Source organism: Myxine glutinosa, chromosome 13 (genome assembly GCF_964187855.1).
Source record: "Myxine glutinosa chromosome 13, kmMyxGlut1.1, whole genome shotgun sequence".
NCBI lineage: Eukaryota > Metazoa > Chordata > Myxini > Myxiniformes > Myxinidae > Myxine > Myxine glutinosa.
In genome coordinates, this window is record NC_136273.1 from 3,784,163 (window position 1) to 3,803,178 (window position 19,016).

Sequence of the window (19,016 nt, forward strand, 5' to 3'; positions counted from 1 at the left end):
TTCCCAGCGGATGCAAATTTCCGGTTTTTTTCATGTACAATGAATGAATGAAATTTGAACTTAATGAATGGTTTAGTGTTTTGTATATGTAATAAGTCGATGTGAGTATCTCATTCCGGAAACCCAAACCGTCACCCGGGTGTACATGAGGTGTGCGAGGCAGCGAGGCTGGTTCCCACCAAACAGACATTTTCCACGTCACGTTGTTTATGAATGAGGCTGAAGCTGATATGCCATATTGGACTGAACAATGATGATTAAACACTTTTAAAATATAAAATAAACAATATCTGGGATGCATTTATTCATTGTTGTTGAATTATTGAAACTTCCGTTGGTCCCTGATCGGCGTTGTTTTGACATTTGTTTGTGCCTGTTTTTCGGTTCCATGCATCGTTATCGAAATTTATAACTTGTTATGATAGCTGAGGGAACCTCATAGTCGAGCATCTGTGAGAAACTGAGGTCAAAGTTTCCCTCTGGAGGCGCTTATTGTATTTTAATTAATCAATCGTCCCTGTTATCCACAGCTTTCCCTATTTATTCCATCTTTCATGGATATCCAGGCGCCGCTGCCTTCCTTCGTGTGTGTCGAACTTCCGGCCGTGCTGAGTTCTGTGCCCAACGTGCTGCAGGCGCTCGGGGGACAGGACTGTTTGGATAAGGTAATTGTGTGTAACCATTATTACAGATAACTCATCTCATCACATTAACAATAACCATAACAGCTCTGTACCACCACCACGACTCACCACAGCACCACCACCTCCTCCACGACTCACCAGAGCACCACCACCTCCACGACTCGCAAGGACACCACCACCTCCGTGACCCCCCAGGACACCACCACCACCCCCATGACCCACCAGAGCACCACCTCCACGACTCACCAGGGTACCACCACCTCTACGACTCACCAGAACACCACCACCTCTACAACTCACCAGAACACCACCACCTCCATGACTTACCAGAGCACCACCACCTCCACGACTCACCAGAACACCACCACCGCCACGACTCACCAGAACACCACGTCCTCCGTGACACAACAGAACACCACCACCTCCACGACTCACCAGAACACCACGTCCTCTGTGACTCAACAGAACACCACCACCTCCATGACTTACCAGGGTACCACCACCTCCACGACTCACCAGGGTACCACCACCTCCACGACTCACCAGGGTACCACCACCTCCACGACTCACCAGAACACCACCACCTCCACGACTCACCAGGGTACCACCACCTCCACGACTCACCAGGGTACCACCACCTCCACGACTCACCAGAACACCACCACCTCCATGACTTACCAGAGCACCACCACCTCCACGACTCACCAAAACACCACCACCGCCACGACTCAACAGAACACCACCACCTCCATGACTCAACAGAACACCACGTCCTCTGTGACTCAACAGAACACCACCACCTCCGTGACTTACCAGGGTACCATCACCTCCACGACTCACCAGAACACCACCACCGCCACGACTCAACAGAACACCACCACCTCCGTGACTTACCAGAGCACCACCACCTCCACGACTCACCAGAACACCACCACCGCCACGACTCAACAGAACACCACCACCTCCATGACTCAACAGAACACCACCACCTCCGTGACTCACCAGGGTACCACCACCTCCGTGACTTACCAGGGTACCATCACCTCCACGACTCACCAGGGTACCACCACATCCACGACTCACCAGGGTACCACCACCTCCACGACTCACCAGGGTACCACCACCTCCACGACTCACCAGGGTACCACCACCTCCACGACTCACCAGGGTACCACCACCTCCACGACTCACCAGGGTACCACCACCTCCACGACTCACCAGGGTACCACCACCTCCACGACTCACCAGGGTACCACCACCTCCACGACTCACCAGGGTACCACCACCTCCACGACTCACCAGGGTACCACCACCTCTACGACTCACCAGAACACCACCACCTCTACAACTCACCAGAACACCACCACCTCCATGACTTACCAGAGCACCACCACCTCCACGACTCACCAGAACACCACCACCGCCACGACTCACCAGAACACCACGTCCTCCGTGACTCAACATAACACCACGTCCTCCGTGACTCAACATAACACCACCACCTCTATGACTCAACAGAACACCACCACCTCCATGACTTACCAGGGTACCATCACCTCCACGACTCACCAGGGTACCATCACCTCCACGACTCACCAGGGTACCACCACCTCCACGACTCACCAGGGTACCACCACCTCCACGACTCACCAGGGTACCACCACCTCCACGACTCACCAGGGTACCACCACCTCCACGACTCACCAGGGTACCACCACCTCCATGACTCACCAGGGTACCACCACCTCCACGACTCACCAGGGTACCACCACCTCCACGACTCACCAGGGTACCACCACCTCTACGACTCACCAGAACACCACCACCTCTACAACTCACCAGAACACCACCACCTCCATGACTTACCAGAGCACCACCACCTCCACGACTCACCAGAACACCACCACCGCCACGACTCACCAGAACACCACGTCCTCCGTGACTCAACATAACACCACGTCCTCCGTGACTCAACATAACACCACCACCTCTATGACTCAACAGAACACCACCACCTCCATGACTTACCAGGGTACCATCACCTCCACGACTCACCAGGGTACCATCACCTCCACGACTCACCAGGGTACCACCACCTCCACGACTCACCAGGGTACCACCACCTCCACGACTCACCAGGGTACCACCACCTCCACGACTCACCAGGGTACCACCACCTCCACGACTCACCAGGGTACCACCACCTCTACGACTCACCAGAACACCACCACCTCTACAACTCACCAGAACACCACCACCTCCATGACTTACCAGAGCACCACCACCTCCACCACTCACCAGAACACCACCACCGCCACGACTCACCAGAACACCATGTCCTCCGTGACACAACAGAACACCACCACCTCCACGACTCACCAGAACACCACGTCCTCTGTGACTCAACAGAACACCACCACCTCCATGACTTACCAGGGTACCACCACCTCCACGACTCACCAGGGTACCACCACCTCCACGACTCACCAGGGTACCACCACCTCCACGACTCACCAGGGTACCACCACCCCCACGACTCACCAGGGTACCACCACCCCCACGACTCACCAGGGTACCACCACCTCCACGACTCACCAGGGTACCACCACCTCCACGATTCACCAGGGTACCACCACCTCCACGACTCACCAGGGTACCACCACCTCCACGACTCACCAGAGTACCACCACCTCCACGACTCACATGGACACCACCACCTGCTTGACGGCTTCTCCATTCAGCCAGATTTGAATCAACAAAATTTAGGTTCTCCGATGTCGGTCCTTTCCACCAGGCCACCACCACACCTATGTTACCATTCAAATCGTGCAAGTACATTTTAATGGTCAACATCTGTATTTGGTAGGTGCATGGAGATCCTGGACGCCGCATCGAACTTTCCTTCCGTCCTGGAGATCCATATTGTCGTCCAGTGTATGGTGATCGCTTCTCCAGCACAAGCTTGCTGCTGCGAGTACGGCGCCGGCGAAGAGCCTTGAAGCAAGGGGTTGAGGAGCCCGGAATTTGGGGGCCCTGCACGAGTCAAGTGGTTGGAATTATTACAACCACCTACAAGTTTCAGGGTTTGTAATCTCAGATCATTTTTGCATTGATGATCGAGTAATGACCCAGAAAGTGAACTGCTTTTGTCCCACTTGTGTTTTTGTGACAAACATAAGGTGGAGTGACAGGTGTCTCACAGTTACCTGTCTGTCTGCCATGATGATGTTGTTCACCTTTTAAACATCGACATCCGTCCCTGTTGATCGTGGCCTGCCACTACGAGGGCAGTCGCGCATGTCCAACACCCGTGGACGTTAGTCACTCGGTCCGTCGACCGACTGTGCTGCGGTTGACAGCGTCGTCCCTTCCGCCTTCTGTGGTCACTTATGGTCTCCTCGCACAACAATAACTCAATAATAGCACGTTACTGCTGATGGTCATCCATGTGGGCAGCCATGTTTGATGACTGCTACGGCAACGCCACCTGTGGGAAGACAATGCAATTAGGATATCACGAGGCAGGGAGGACACCTGTACAGGTGCATGTTGTAAGTATCGTGTCGTAAAAACAATTGTGGGGCATTACGTTTGCAGGAACTCTCGTATGTTTGTTTTTAATTCAAAGTTTCCTTCACTTTGTACGTTACAGTAACATAACCACCTTTAGAGGCCATTTTTCCCCGCAAAGCGGGGGTTGGCCTTTTCGGGCACCGTGGTTGTTGTTGTTTTTTTTTTTGGTCCCCTTTTTGAAGCAATGTTTTACGGCCGGATGCCCTTCCTGACGCCAACCCTTTTTGCCGCCTTTAACGACAAACAGGGAATTACCAGTGAACTGGTACTCAATTAGCCGACCTCGGAAGGATGACAGGCTGAGTCAACCCACCTGGTGTTCATCCAACGGCTCAAAATCAAGACCCGAGGATCTCGAGCGAACCACCTTAAAAAAAAATTTGACGATGTCCACTCGATGCCAAATGATGTGGTGTTGTTTGTTTGGGTTCATTTTTATTTATCGAAGTGGTCAATTAATTAATTAATACTTTGCTTGAAACATGTACACTGACTGCGAGGCTCCACATGGGCATTTGTGTCCTTGATTTTGTGATTTGAATGAATGCAGGATTGGTGGATTTTCAGTACCTGGGAGTGTCTCAAGGTAACGACAATGAAACGGTGTCCATGTACGACACCGTGAACATACCAAAGATGGAGGGAATGGAGTTCTTCCAACGCAACGTTCCGCTCTTCCTGCTGCCACCGGCTTTCTCACGACAGGACAACCCTGTGGATTATTACTACAGGCCCGAGACCCAACACAGGTGTGGCCTATTGAACCTGCTCTCCTTTTTGAATCTCCTTGAGGAGCTTCTCTGTAAATTGCATTAACGAAAGTAATGAATGAATGAATGGCGTACCATGGTGTATGGTATTTGAAGCTGAAGCGACATAATAACACAGATGATAAGGTGAGAACGCTAAACAGGTACACGTTGATTCAATGTTAACATTCTTCTTTTGCTTTTCCTCACTTTCCTTTTCATTTTTGTTATTTTGGATTTCCCCCACCCCCATACCTGACTTACCTACATTCGATGCAGATGTTCAGCTTGTTATGTCACTCCCTACAGAGAGGGTTACAAAATCCCAAAGGTGTCGAGTGGAAACGTCATCAGACATGGCCGGGCCCGCCGTCCTCACAATGCTCTTTTTGTAAGTTTTGAGGACGCAGAGGTACCGGGAAGGCCTCTGGAGGCGGCCATAACCAACTGGTCCCGCGTGAACCTGCACCCTGAAGAGAGCGACGTTGAGCTGAAGCTGCGCCAGGTACTCGGATTGCTTCACAGACTACTTACAAAATGGCGCGGATGCTCTTCAAGGAATACCGTATCATCTGTTTGGTTCACTCAGGCAAATCCTAAAAGGTGTTCGTTTTATTCTTTTCACCAACAGCTCTTCGCGGAGCGGCCGGTGTGGTCCAAAAAGGCACTGTGCGTCCACATTTCACTTCACCTTGACAAGCTAAAGTTGCTGCTTCCAGTTCTGGCATATTACATGGTGAGCTTTCATTATGTGTAAGCTTTTTGTGCAAATTTGTATATCAAGGAAGAAAACATTCGAGTTTGGTCGTAATTTGCAGATCGATGATAAAACATCATTACCAATGGCAGTGATGATGGTGTCGGGCTGCTTTTATTATTTAATTTTTCATTTTGATGAAGCTTTCAACTCCGTGGCCGAAAATCGAATGATTCTTTTGGCCACTTGTGGTCTTGCAACATTTGTTGTTCTTTTAACAGCCACAGTTATTCCCACCTTCTCGTGGGATTGGCCAGGGAACGTTTGGCCCGTATTTCATGAACTGGCTAGTCCAGCACGACGTTCGATTAAGCACGTCAAAGCAGGAATTTGACATTTGTTCAGGGTGCCGGTGATAACTCGCCTACTCGTCATGAAAGAGACCATGGGATCTTTAACGTCCACCAACTAAGGCCGGTGGACGGGATGCCCGTTTAACGTCCACCAACTAAGGCCGGCGGACGGGATGCCCGTTTAACGTCCACCAACTAAGGCCGGCGGACGGGATGCCCGTTTAACGTCCACCAACTAAGGCCGGCGGACGGGATCCCCGTTTAACGTCCGTCTGTTATTCCTACGTTCTTCTTCTTCTTCCTTCTTCATGCTCTTTCGGTCGCTTTAGAGGTTTCCACATTGAGTGTACGTGGCGCGATTTGGCCGACGCACATAAATCGGGTCTAGTCTTGGTAAACGGCTCACGCCGCGGTTCGCTTCGCTCGGCGTTATCCATCCATTACGCTGCGGCCGTGAGCGGGGAGTATTTCCTTGCGTACCGGGAAGCGCTGGTATTTAGGTCATAGGACGGTTGGGCCTACTACCCTACCCAGCGCCGACCGGGCGTGGCGTCATACCCCCGGGACCACGTCGGTCAGTAACAAACGAGGGGATTAATCCCCCCTTGGTAAGTGGGAAAGGCCGACGTCGGGGTCCGTAACATTTGAGAACATAGGAATTAATCCCTGGTGTTGTGCTAGCGGCTAGGGTGCCAGCTTAGGATCCTAGGATCCTGGGTTCGAATCCCGGTCGATCGCTGAATTAACGCCAGGGGGGTTTGACTCAGCCTGTCATCCTTCCGAGGTCGGCTAATTGAGTACCAGTTCACTGGTAAATCCCTGTTTGTCGTAAAAAGGCAACAAAAAGGGTTGTCGGCAGGAAGGGCATCCGGCCGTATTGCTTCAAAAAGCTTCAAAAAAGCTTCAAACATTGCTTCAAAAAGGGGACCCAAAAAACAACAACAACCACGGTCCCCGAAAAAGGCCAACCCCCGCTTGCGGGGGAAAATGGCCTCTAAAGGTGGTTTTTGAGGGACGACACGCACACACTGGTGAATCACGTTGCTTGTGAAATGTCGGGATGACGGTTTAGAGCTCGGTCGGGATTCAAACCCAGGCTAGACGGCTCAGAGGCGAGTGTGAGCCTTCTAACATTGGCCTTTATTTATTTTTGCAGACCTGTAATTCCTTATTTAAGAGGAATGTACAAATAAGTCCAGGATTGTACTCGACAATTCAACAAGAACTGATCAGGATGCAATGCTTGGTGATTGGTGTCTTGGCCTGAATGTCCAAAAGGGACATGTTTGGTTCAGGCCAGTCACGTGCCTCTGTCATGTAATGGGTTCACTCGTGCTGCCAAAGGTGCCATGCACGCAGTTTGAATTGTGTTTGGGTTTTCTCAAACTCGGGGCCCCGTGGTATCTGGTCACGAGTGTATTCAATCCAGGTTCTCTTCAGATCTCGATCCAAACACCATAAACGAACTAATATTCAGCTTTCTCGTGTCCATTATGTCGCGATTTGCAATGCAGGTGTGAAGGTGAGGCAGCGTTGATGGCACGCCTTACTTACTTACTGTGGAGCGTAGAGGAAGCCAACACGTCCCAAACATTTAACGGATGATAATTGGTGCAGTCGTACTGATGTTGGCCAGGAACGTCACGTCACTCGTACACCAACGTCCTGTGCTCCCACACTTATCGTCCCAAAATTTACTGGACACGTTGCTTTTAATGCAGGATAAGTCCAATATTTTAACTTTGTACTGGCGTAAGGTCCAGCTGGAAAATTCCTCACGTTATTTCAGTGGTCTCAACTAGATGTACAGTCTTTAGAACACCTGATCCCCCTGATCAATGTAACCTGTCTTGGGTAAATGGTGTCTAAGTTGGCCTCAAAATCCCATTGCTGCCTCAGAATACTCTGCAAGGCCAAGGCATTCCTCAGAATATAACAGTGTATAAGAAATGCCATGGTAATTAGCTGGTCCTGTACTTCTACCCATCATGTTCTCAGTGAGACCTTGGAGCCAAAGGCGCTCCACATGACTCGCATCTTGGGGCGGTGTCGTGGTATAAATGTCTCACTACTCACCTCCATTCATTCGGCCTTCTATGCCTGGTGTTGTCTTAACGGTTGAGGTGGCTGGCTTACGATCTTTGGGTCTAGAGTTTGAGCCAATGTCATGCTGTTAAATAACACTACACGGAACTAGCCCAGGACTACCTGAGCTGCATTGAAGCATTGTTTCCCCACTACAAAAACATAACCTTAACACGATCTACATGTGTGCCGTCAAAATTCAGATATCCCGCAGGGACATGTGATGCATTTTTGTCCCCCGTCGCTCAGTGGAGCGAAAGGGGGACTACGGCTTTCCCCTCCGTCCGTGTATCCGTCCGTCCGTCCGTGCGTGCGTGCGTGCGTAAGCGAAGGACCGCATTCGAATTTGGTGTGTGGGTGCAACCCACGTCAAAATCCAAGATGGCCGCCGCCATGTATGTCTGATGCCATGTATGTCTGAACCTTGTAACCTGCATATCTTGAAAAATAAGCGAAGTACCAACTTCTAATCTGGTGTGTGGGTGTATCTAGGCATCAGGAAGAACGCTATTGAAAATTGGGTCGCCACGTCAAAATCCAAGATGGCCGCCACCATATATATGTCTGAACCTTGTGAGCGAAATATCTTGAAAAATAAACAAAGTACCAACGTCTAATTTGGTGTGTGGGTGTATCTAGGCACAAGCAAGAACGCTGTATAAAATTGGGTCGCCACGTCAAAATCCAAGATGGCCGCCGCCATGTATGTCTGATGCCATGTATGTCTGAACCTTGTAACCTGCATATCTTGAAAAATAAGCGAAGTACCAACTTCTAATCTGGTGTGTGGGTGTATCTCGGCATAAGCAAGAACGCTGTATAAAATTGGGTCGCCACGTCAAAATCCAAGATGGCCGCCGCCATGTATGTCTGATGCCATGTATGTCTGAACCTTGTAACCTGCATATCTTGAAAAATAAACAAAGTACCAACTTCTAATCTGGTGTGTGGGTGTATCTAGGCATAAGCAAGAACGCTGTATAAAATTGGGTCGCCACGTCAAAATCCAAGATGGCCGCCGCCATGTATGTCTGATGCCATGTATGTCTGAACCTTGTAACCTGCATATCTTGAAAAATAAGCGAAGTACCAACTTCTAATCTGGTGTGTGGGTGTATCTAGGCATAAGGAAGAACGCTATTGAAAATTGGGTCGCCACGTCAAAATCCAAGATGGCCGCCACCATATATGTCTGATGCCATGTATGTCTGAACCTTGTAACCTGCATATCTTGAAAAATAAGCGAAGTACCAACTTCTAATCTGGTGTGTGGGTGTATCTAGGCACAAGCAAGAACACTGTTTAAAATTGGGTCGCCACGTCAAAATCCAAGATGGCCGCCGCCATGTATGTCTGATGCCATGTATGTCTGAACCTTGTAACCTGCATATCTTGAAAAATAAGCGAAGTACCAACTTCTAATCTGGTGTGTGGGTGTATCTAGGCACAAGCAAGAACCCTGTTTAAAATTGGGTTGCCAAGTCAAAATCCAAGATGGCCACCACCATATATATGTCTGAACCTTGTGAGCGAAATATCTTGAAAAATAAGCGAAGTACCAACGTCTAATCTGGTGTGTGGGTGTATCTCGGCATAAGGAAGAAGGCTATTGTAAATTGGGTCGCCACGTCAAAATCCAAGATGGCCGCCACCAAGTATGTCTGAACCTTGAGATGAATATCTTGAAAAATAAGCGAAGTACCAACTTCTAATTTGGTGTTTGGGTGTATCTCGGCATAAGGAAGAAGGCTATTGTAAATTGGGTCGCCACGTCAAAATCCAAGATGGCCGCCACCAAGTATGTCTGAACCTTGAGATGAATATCTTGAAAAATAAGCGAAGTACCAACTTCTAATTTGGTGTGTGGGTGTATCTCGGCATAAGGAAGAAGGCTATTGTAAATTGGGTCGCCACGTCAAAATCCAAGATGGCCGCCACCATATATATGTCTGAACCTTGTGAGCGTAATATCTTGAAAAATAAGCAAAGCACCAACTTCTAATCTGGTGTTTGGGTGTATCTAGGCACAAGGAAGAACGCTATTGAAAATTGGGTCGCCACGTCAAAATCCAAGATGGCCGCCGCCATGTATGTCTGAACCTTGTGAGCGGAATATCTTGAAAAATAAGCGAAGTACCAACTTCTAATCTGGTGTGTGTGTGTATCTAGGCATAAGGAAGAACGCTATTGTAAATTGGGTCGCCACGTCAAAATCCAAGATGGCCGCCACCATATATATGTCTGAACCTTGTGAGCGTAATATCTTGAAAAATAAGCAAAGCACCAACTTCTAATCTGGTGTTTGGGTGTATCTAGGCATAAGGAAGAACGCTATTGAAAATTGGGTCGCCACGTCAAAATCCAAGATGGCCGCCGCCATGTATGTCTGAACCTTGTGAGCGGAATATCTTGAAAAATAAGCGAAGTACCAACTTCTAATCTGGTGTGTGTGTGTATCTAGGCATAAGGAAGAACGCTATTGAAAATTGGGTGGTCACGTCAAAATCCAATATAGCCACCTCCATGTATGTCTGAACCTTGTGAGCGAAATATCATATCATAGCATGTTTTCTGCGTCTTAAACTTTGTCAACTCACATCACTTCACCGACGCTTGTTGAGTCATCATCGCTGCATTTGAGTCATCATTTGGGTGCAATTCCATGCATGTTTGACAGCCAGGGTGTGCGGATGTATCACGCAACTCGGCCTCAGTTCTGGCACACGGCAGCAAGTTCAGCTTGGGCACGGTGTCAACGTTCTAATGCGGACGAAGCACGCAATAGACTGGAGTTTTGATATGGAGAATGCTCGGTTGTTTCCTCGAGTACACTTTTTCTCCATCAAGCAGAAGGTATTCCCTTTGTTACAGCTGACCGGCCCGTGGCGCAGCCTATGGGTGCGTATTGGATATGATCCCCGCAAGTACCCTGAAGCCAAAGCTTATCAGGTGTTGGATTTCCGGCTCCGTTCGGCCCGTAAGCACGGTGAGTAGGCTGCAGTGCTTGCAGATTATTGTATTAGTCATTGTATGGTGTTTCCTTGACAGGTATTTTACGTAGGAAGACATTCTCCTCATAATTTTCCAATATTCATTGTTTAGTATTATGAATGATGAGTTTAAGCTTTGCTCTTTCATTGGTTCTGTGAAATGTTGTTCGTTTAAATGAATCATTCCATCATAGATTTTTAGAAAGTGACAGGAATTGGATGGAGTGAAACAAAGTGTAAAACAGTTTCGAAGAAGATGTCGATTTATGTACATTTTGCAACGTCATCCTTCCAGCACAGAATATACTAGACTAGCAGAGGTACCCGGCTTTGCACGGGAGTGGGAGGAGGAGGGGAGGGGGAAGAGGAGGGGAGGGGAACGGGGGGGGAGGGGGGAGGGGGAAGCGGGGGAGGAGGAGGGGAGGGGGAAGAGGAGGGGAGGGGAATGGGGGGGGAGGGGGAAGGGGGGGGAGGGGGGGAGGGGAAGGGGGGGAGGGAAGGGTGCGGGGGTGCCCAGGGGAAGAAGGGCCCCTCCCCTCCCCCCTCCCCCCCTTTCCCCTCCCCCTCCCCCCCCTTTCCCCTCCCCCCTCCCCCCTTTCCCCTCCCCCCCCTCCCCTCCCCCTTCCCCCTCCCCCTCCCCCTTCCCCCTCCCACTCCCCCCTCCCATCCCCTTCCCCCTCGTTCCCCTCCCCTTCTCTTCCCCCTCCCCTCCTCCTCCCCCTTCACACCAGGGGGGTTGACTCAGCCTGTCATCCCACCGAGGTCGGAAGTCGGAACTCATTGTCGTCAAATAAATGTAGCCTGTATGTTTCACTCTTTGTCACATGCCGTTGGTCCCATGTCAATCGGATGAAGTTGAAAAATTAACGTTACGAAGGTTCTCTGGGACGTACTGATTCCGAATAATGAAGTTGAAAAATTAACGTTCCGAAATACGCTAATTACGCTAACAGAAGCGCTGGAGGGAGCACTGCGCTCCCTCCCTTAGATTCCCTCCCTCTTCTGCTAGCGCTAATTACGCGTAACACACTAATTTTAAAACCCGAAGTTTTTTTAATTTTAAGGTGTGCTGTAGTCAGAAGCGCTAGAAGCGCTGCGCTCCCTCCCTTCGAATCCCTCTCTCTTCTGCTAATGCTAATAATACGCTAATTTTAAAACCCGAAATTTTTTAAATGTTTATGTCTCCGTGACATTCCTGGGACCATCCCGAGTCGAACAGTACTTTCCGCTCGCAAATCCGTCCACGGGTTCTCGAGATCTTAGAGATCATAGATAGATCAGGATACAGACACAGAGGCCAACTCTACTTTATATATATAGATGGATTTATGGAAAAAGGCCATGTATAAGCTTTGAGGTGCATTTTTGGGTAAAAGTTGGGAACCTCACTTTCTAACATAATGTTATGTCGGTGGGGTAGTGATACATATAGATTTAGGTAGATCTGCATCGGTAGGTGCTCCGATGATCGTCGGTAGCAAGAACCACTTCGATGTACAGTAAGCAGGGACGTGTGTAGCCCGGATGTCGGATAAGTTGGATATGTGTCCCCGCCACGAGGGTGCGGGGCATGTTAAGTAGTTGTGAGGTTTATGCTAATTCCCCGGTGTGTCGTTCCCTCTGTGATCATACCTGTGTGTCCCATATGGCAACGCACAATATACATTAGTTAGGCCCAATAGCAACACCACACAAACACGACTTAAATCCCCCCTACGCCATAAGAACAATAACACTCACCGGAATGCAGTTCGGGGCACCGCCGATGCAGCTACAGCCAGCCACATCACCAGCTTGCATAGTAACACTCATTGCTCAGGCAGGCTGAGGCCACGCCCACCTTGCGAAGGATTGGTAGAAGGAAGACACCACAGGACGAAGGCCGCCGATTGGCAGCGTAGAAAGCGGGAGACTGATTGGCCACCGACCGATGGCAAGACACCAAGGACGCGAAGCGCTCGGCCAATGAGAGGGGACGGACGCGATCAGAAGATTCGAGAGGTCAAGAAGCGACGCACTGATTGGGGAGGGGGGGGGGGGGCAGAACTGATGTCACGAGACGGCCGGTAAAACCACTCGCTGGCCGACATTTCCTTCTTCTTGTTTTTGGATTCCTTCCTGCCCGGATCACTCTCTCTCTCTGTCTCTCTGTCTCTGTCTCTCTCTCTTTCTCTTTCTCTTTCTCTTTCTCTTTCTCTTTCTCTTTCTCTCTCTCTCTGTCTCTCTGTCTCTCTCTGTCTCTGTTTTTGTCTCTCTCGTCCCTACTCGTTGAAGAGACCTGAGTGCCTGGACTTCGTTCACTCCTGCCCTTACGCTTTCCTTCACCTCAACCTTCTCTCCTTTCTGACCCGAACGTTGGGTGCATCGCAGCTTCGTGCCGAATTCGGGAAGAGATTGCACGGCTGGTGAAGCGGGTTGCACGCTCGCTCGCTTGGTGCGAGAGGTTTATCGAGGCCTGGTGAAGAACGGGGGCGCATCGAGGCCTTTCTTCCTGCCGACCGGAGCCGCGTCGGGCAAACGCGCTCTGAGCCTGACCATCTCTGACGATTCCGGACACACTGCAGACAGAGCTAGGCTGCACCACAGAACACAACGATTGCTTTAATTTAATTCTTCCTTTGTCCGTTGTTGAAGTGAGGTGTGTGGGATCCAAACCTAGGTTGTAGTATTTATCGTCGCGTTCTTCGTTATCGGGTTCCGTAAAATAAACCTTATATGAATTTGATGTAGTTTGGCAAAACAACATGTGTGACATTCCTGAATGTTTGTGCTTCATGGCCATGTATATTTAATTTTAGAATAAATGGTTGTATGAAACATTGTCTTATTAAAACCATTTCCCATTTTACAGTGTCCAGTTTCAATATCAGTTTGAATGTCTCTTTCAATATGTCGCCAACCATAATATAGACTAGACGGATTTATGAAAAAAGGCCATGTATAAGCTTTGAGGTGCATTTTGGGGTAAAAGTTGTAAAGTTAAAGTAAAAGAGCTGCATGTATATACATGATTTATAAATGCTTGTTCAAAGAAATTGTCCAAAAATGGCAATTTGGTGGCCATTTTGTTTATGCTAATTTAGAAGGTCAAAAACTCGAAATTCAGCTTGGGAACTGGGTTAATCGAATTCCGCATACCACAATTATGTTAAAGTGAGGTTCCAAACTTTTACCCAAAAATGCACCTAACATTCACATTTCTCAGAAATCCGTCTTGTCAAGAACAAAGATGTACGCACACTCGTCTTTGAGCTGTCGATCTATGTCTCGATCCAACTATAAACTGCCATCCCGGTGTCTCGCAGGCAGGGCGCAGCATCGAGTGTGCCATCTCTCAGATTTGACATTAAACCGTGTCCTGTCTGCACCATTAGTCGGTGGACGTTAAAGATCCCCCAGTGACTTGCACGAAGAGTAGACGCCCTATTGGCAGCACCGTTAACAAATTACAAATTCCTGCCCAAAGCTAAAGGGGGCGCTGCATCAGCGGCACAGCCACGCTCTGAGCCAGTGATGCTACTCACAGCCTTGTGCTGCATATGAATGAAGAAGATAACAGGAACTAAACGATAACAGGCCCAATTATTACCCTCTCCAGAGGTGTGTGTGGTGTGTGTCCGCTCACTTATAATTGCCTACAGGTCACAATCTTCACGAAACTTCACCAAATGCTAAAGTTCGTGGTCTGACAAAATCCTATATATTTTTGAGTTCAAAAGGTCAAAATAGGCTAAAAGGTCAACATAGGTCAAAGGTCAACCACTTTTTTTTCAAATTTCTAAAATCCTCAATTTTTATTCGATTGACTTGAAATTTGAATAGGATTTTCATATCAGTTAACTGAATTCAACCAACCACTATTTTTGAGGTCAACATAGGCCAAAGGTCAACCACTTTTCTTCAAATTTCTAAAATCTTCAATTTTCATCCGATTGACTTGAAATTTGAATAGGATTTTCATATCAGTTAACTGAATTCAACCACCATTTATTTTTGAGATCAGCATCGGCCAAAAGGTCAACATAGGCCAAAGGTCAACACCATTTGAAATTTCTAAAATCTGTACTAATTGGGTGGGAGTAGGGGAAGGTGGAATGGCAGCTGGGTTTTAGGGAGCTAGGAGGCACCTGTAGGGGGAACGTGCTATTCTTGTTAAGTGCTTGCCTACCTGACTTGTATCATCGAGCACTGGCGGTTGGATTATTGGGGATGTTGGGGCGCCACCCCACCAGTAAAAAACATGAGCTAAATTATTTAGTAATAAATAAAATACAATGGTAAGTAATATTGAATCACTCTTTTGTCTGTCCCCTCATAAAATAAGAATTGCAGTCAACATTACCATACTTACATTACCAAGTGTCAGCATGCGCAGAAAGCATCTGGAGGTGTTCTCCTACCTCCCCATGTGACGCATGCTGATTTGGGGCTCTTAAATGTGGTATTTAAATATAAATATTATATTAAAATATAAAAATGTGGTATGTGGCTGTGGTATTTGAAAAAATTTTTTTTAGAGCATTTGCACACATTTTCTCCTGACTTAATGTGTTTGTATTTCACAGGTAAGCTATATGTGTGGGGGGAGGGACACTTGTGCATTGCAATGAATACGTGGGTTCCTAGGAAATTGGTATTTTGCATCATTTTAGCGTTTTTTTTTTTTTTTTTTGTATACAACATCGAGGCTCGTGAAAGAGCTAAAGAGCTAGAGCCTTATTTAGAAATCCAATTCAGACTCGCCAGTTGTGATGCTCTGATTAAAATAACTCGTTGATTTTGCACTGGTACAGCTGCTTTCATGTACATTTGTTTCCCTTCCAGGAAGTTTGTCCTCTATATTGTCTGTGAAAGCAAAACGAAGCACCTACAACTACAACCTGCCTGGTGCTATCAGCAAGCCAGGTAGGCAGGTATTGGAGCCGACGCAACACTCTGCACAACAGGAAGTGAAACCAATTGGTTATTGATGACAACCCAATTCTGCATTGGTTCACATAAGTCACGTAAAAATTTTTGAGCTGATATAAATGAACAACATGGCAAACTAGATGGTATTCATAGAATACCTACACTGCACAGTCAACTTGGTGCAAGCTAACTGTTCTGTTTTTGAACGTTTTTTTCTTTGATCCAATATGGTTGCCAGACCACATGAGCGATTACATCATAAAACTATATTCTGTCATATAATTGTTGCGTAGATTACATTCAATAAATTTCAAACTGATCAGACTAAGCGTTGTCCCTGTCGAATTATGACATCATAATTACTGCACCAATGACATCATCGTTTACAACACATATTCCCCATGTGGAGTTCTTTACAATGAGACACGTTTCAATTTTTTCCATGGAGCGGTTTTGGAGATGTGGAGGTGCAACATTTTTCGGTTTTTCCAAGATGGCGCCTGTACCACATGACATATGAAATCTGAATCATTAAAATACTCTTTCGGAGGAGGCGCTCCTATGATCAAATTTCGTGCCACCAACAATTGCAGAGAAAAACGATTAATACTGATCGGATGAAGCGTTATACTTGTCGGATTATGATGTCATAATTAAGGTACTGATGACATCATCTTTAACATATCTTATTCCCCAAGGGGAGTACTTGATAATGCCCCATGTTTCAATTTTTTCCCTGGAGTGGTTTGGGAGATATAGAGGTGTAACGTTTTTCGATTTTTTCCAAGATGGTGCTTGTACCACATGACCTATGATGTCATAATTATCATTGCAGAATTCTACATGAGGCGGTCCTATGGTACAAATTTAGTGTCCATCGGACGAATAGTTGAAGGAAACGTTTTTTTTTGATGCGGATCGAACCAAGCGTTGTACTTGTTGAATTATGACGTCATAATGAAGGCAAGATGAAATCAAATATTCATCATTTCAAATGCAAAATTTCAAAATGAAATCTACAAGAGATGAAATCATCAACATATCTTATTCCCTATGGGGAGTACTTGACAATGAGCCATGTGTCAATTTTTTTCCATGGAGCAGTTTGGGAGATAGAGGTGGAACGTTTTTCCAAGATGGCGTCTGTACCACGTGACCTATGACGTCATAATTATGAATAAAAACGTTCTACGGAGGCGCTCCTATGGTAAAATTTTGTGTCAATTGGAGCAACAGTTCCCGAGAAAAGTAATTTTTAAAATGCAGACACATACGTATGTACGCTTCGCGAGCGCAGGGTAATAATATGGACTCTTTCCTCTTAATGCTCCTTCCTGTTTCATGATGCGGGATCAAACTGTCAGGCTACTATCTTCAGTAAGCACCTTGTGAGAACAATACATAGCGCTAGAACTGTCATATTAGCTTGAAAGTCGATATTTAAAAAAAACCCTTGTCCGACCGCTTCACCGATCGATATTTAAAAAAAACCCTTGTCCGCATGTGAAACCTGTCATGTGGTAAAAATGTGATATTTGAGAACAGCTGAAGGGATTTAAATCAAACTTGTCTATTTTTCGGAGAGTCAATGAGGGCATTTACCCGTTTTCACGGGCAGGGACTACGTGGAGGCATATTGGCAACACAGTGGCATTGCTCTAGTTTCTCATGGGGAGTTGATCGTACATATGAAATTTTGTATTGATACGTTCAGCAGTTCTGGAGAAACAGATGTTTAAAGCTTTTCCTTAAAACCAAGATGGCCACCATATCACGTGACTGACGACGTCTTCGTTTACGAATATTTTTCCCACATCAGTAGTTGATCATATGTATGACATTTCACATTGTTCCGTTTAGCGGTACTCTGGAAAATATGATTTTTTTTTTGCTTAAATTCAAGATGGCGGCCAAACCACATGACTGATGACATCATAGTTTGCAAATATTTTCCCCCATCGGAATGTAAACGTGTTCCAAGTTCCGTATCGATCGATACGCGGTTTCTGAGAAGTAAATTTTTAAAAGTTTTATTTTTAAATTCAATATGGCCGTCAAACCAAGTGACCGATGACGTATCTTTTCACAACCTTTTCTCCCCATGGTGAGGCGATCATATTTGTAAAATTTTGCATTTATCCGTTCAGCGGTTCTGGAGAAGAAGATGTTTAACGTTTATGACATCATAGGCAATGGCAGCCAATGCGTCAAAATGGCAAAAACAAAATTCATGATGCACTCAGTGAAATTGGTATCTATAATGAGTTAAAGTTTCGTAGAGCGAGCTCTAACGGTTTTCTTGGAATCGTCTCCACAAAATGTTTGAGAATAATAATCCTAACAAGAACAATAGGCTTGCAGTGGGAACCTCAGGGAATCCTAATACACCTTCATAAGTGTCGCACCGTCACCAGAGATTTGTTTATGCTCATGTAGATCTTCTATATCGTTTCTATGACATGTACAATAAGCTGGACCATGGTTATCCACGGTGTGCAGAATGATTTTGCACACACTAGTATTTAGATCACCTGTGTGAATGCTCATTTCCCCAGCTCCGCAACCTGCCAGTGTTCGACAGCTGAACAAAACGGAGAACACAGAGACGACGGCGGAAGGTCGCACCAAGATCATCACCGGGAAAAGCTTGTGCAGCGTAAGGCAAACATGTTTGCACTCTGGCCCAGGTTGAGGTTGTTAGGTTTAGGGTTGTTAGGGTTAGGGTTGTTAGGTTTAGGGTTGTTAGGGTTAGGGTTAGGGTTGTTAGGGTTAGGGTTAGCGTTGTTAGGTTTAGGGTTGTTAGGGTTAGGGTTAGGGTTGTTAGGGTTAGGGTTGTTAGGTTTAGGGACGAAATAATTTTGTTGAGTCATGCGTCTCAAGGTTGCAGATCTGAGTCGTTACTTCTCTGGTCCGGCGTCCTTGCGTCTCCATTTCGAGTGTTCTGGAGTATTTTGTAATACAAAGCTATGGGATCTCAAGCTAATTAGTGAAGTTGTATTTTTGTTATCTTCTTA

General features: G+C 47.0%; 1 protein-coding gene across 1 annotated transcript in view; it reads left to right on the forward strand.

Annotated features, from left to right (window-relative positions):
• Positions 1-292: 292 nt before the first annotated feature.
• GTF3C5 (general transcription factor IIIC subunit 5) overlaps positions 293-19,016 on the forward strand; it is a 30,735-nt gene continuing 12,011 nt past the window's right edge. Inside the window, exons 1-8 of the mRNA XM_068133607.2 lie at positions 293-665; positions 3,511-3,727; positions 4,768-4,966; positions 5,276-5,471; positions 5,598-5,702; positions 10,973-11,087; positions 15,916-15,996; positions 18,558-18,658. Of these exons, the coding sequence (XP_067989708.1) occupies positions 555-665; positions 3,511-3,727; positions 4,768-4,966; positions 5,276-5,471; positions 5,598-5,702; positions 10,973-11,087; positions 15,916-15,996; positions 18,558-18,658 (1,125 nt within the window). The 5' untranslated portion in view covers positions 293-554. The remainder of the gene's footprint in view (positions 666-3,510; positions 3,728-4,767; positions 4,967-5,275; positions 5,472-5,597; positions 5,703-10,972; positions 11,088-15,915; positions 15,997-18,557; positions 18,659-19,016) is intronic.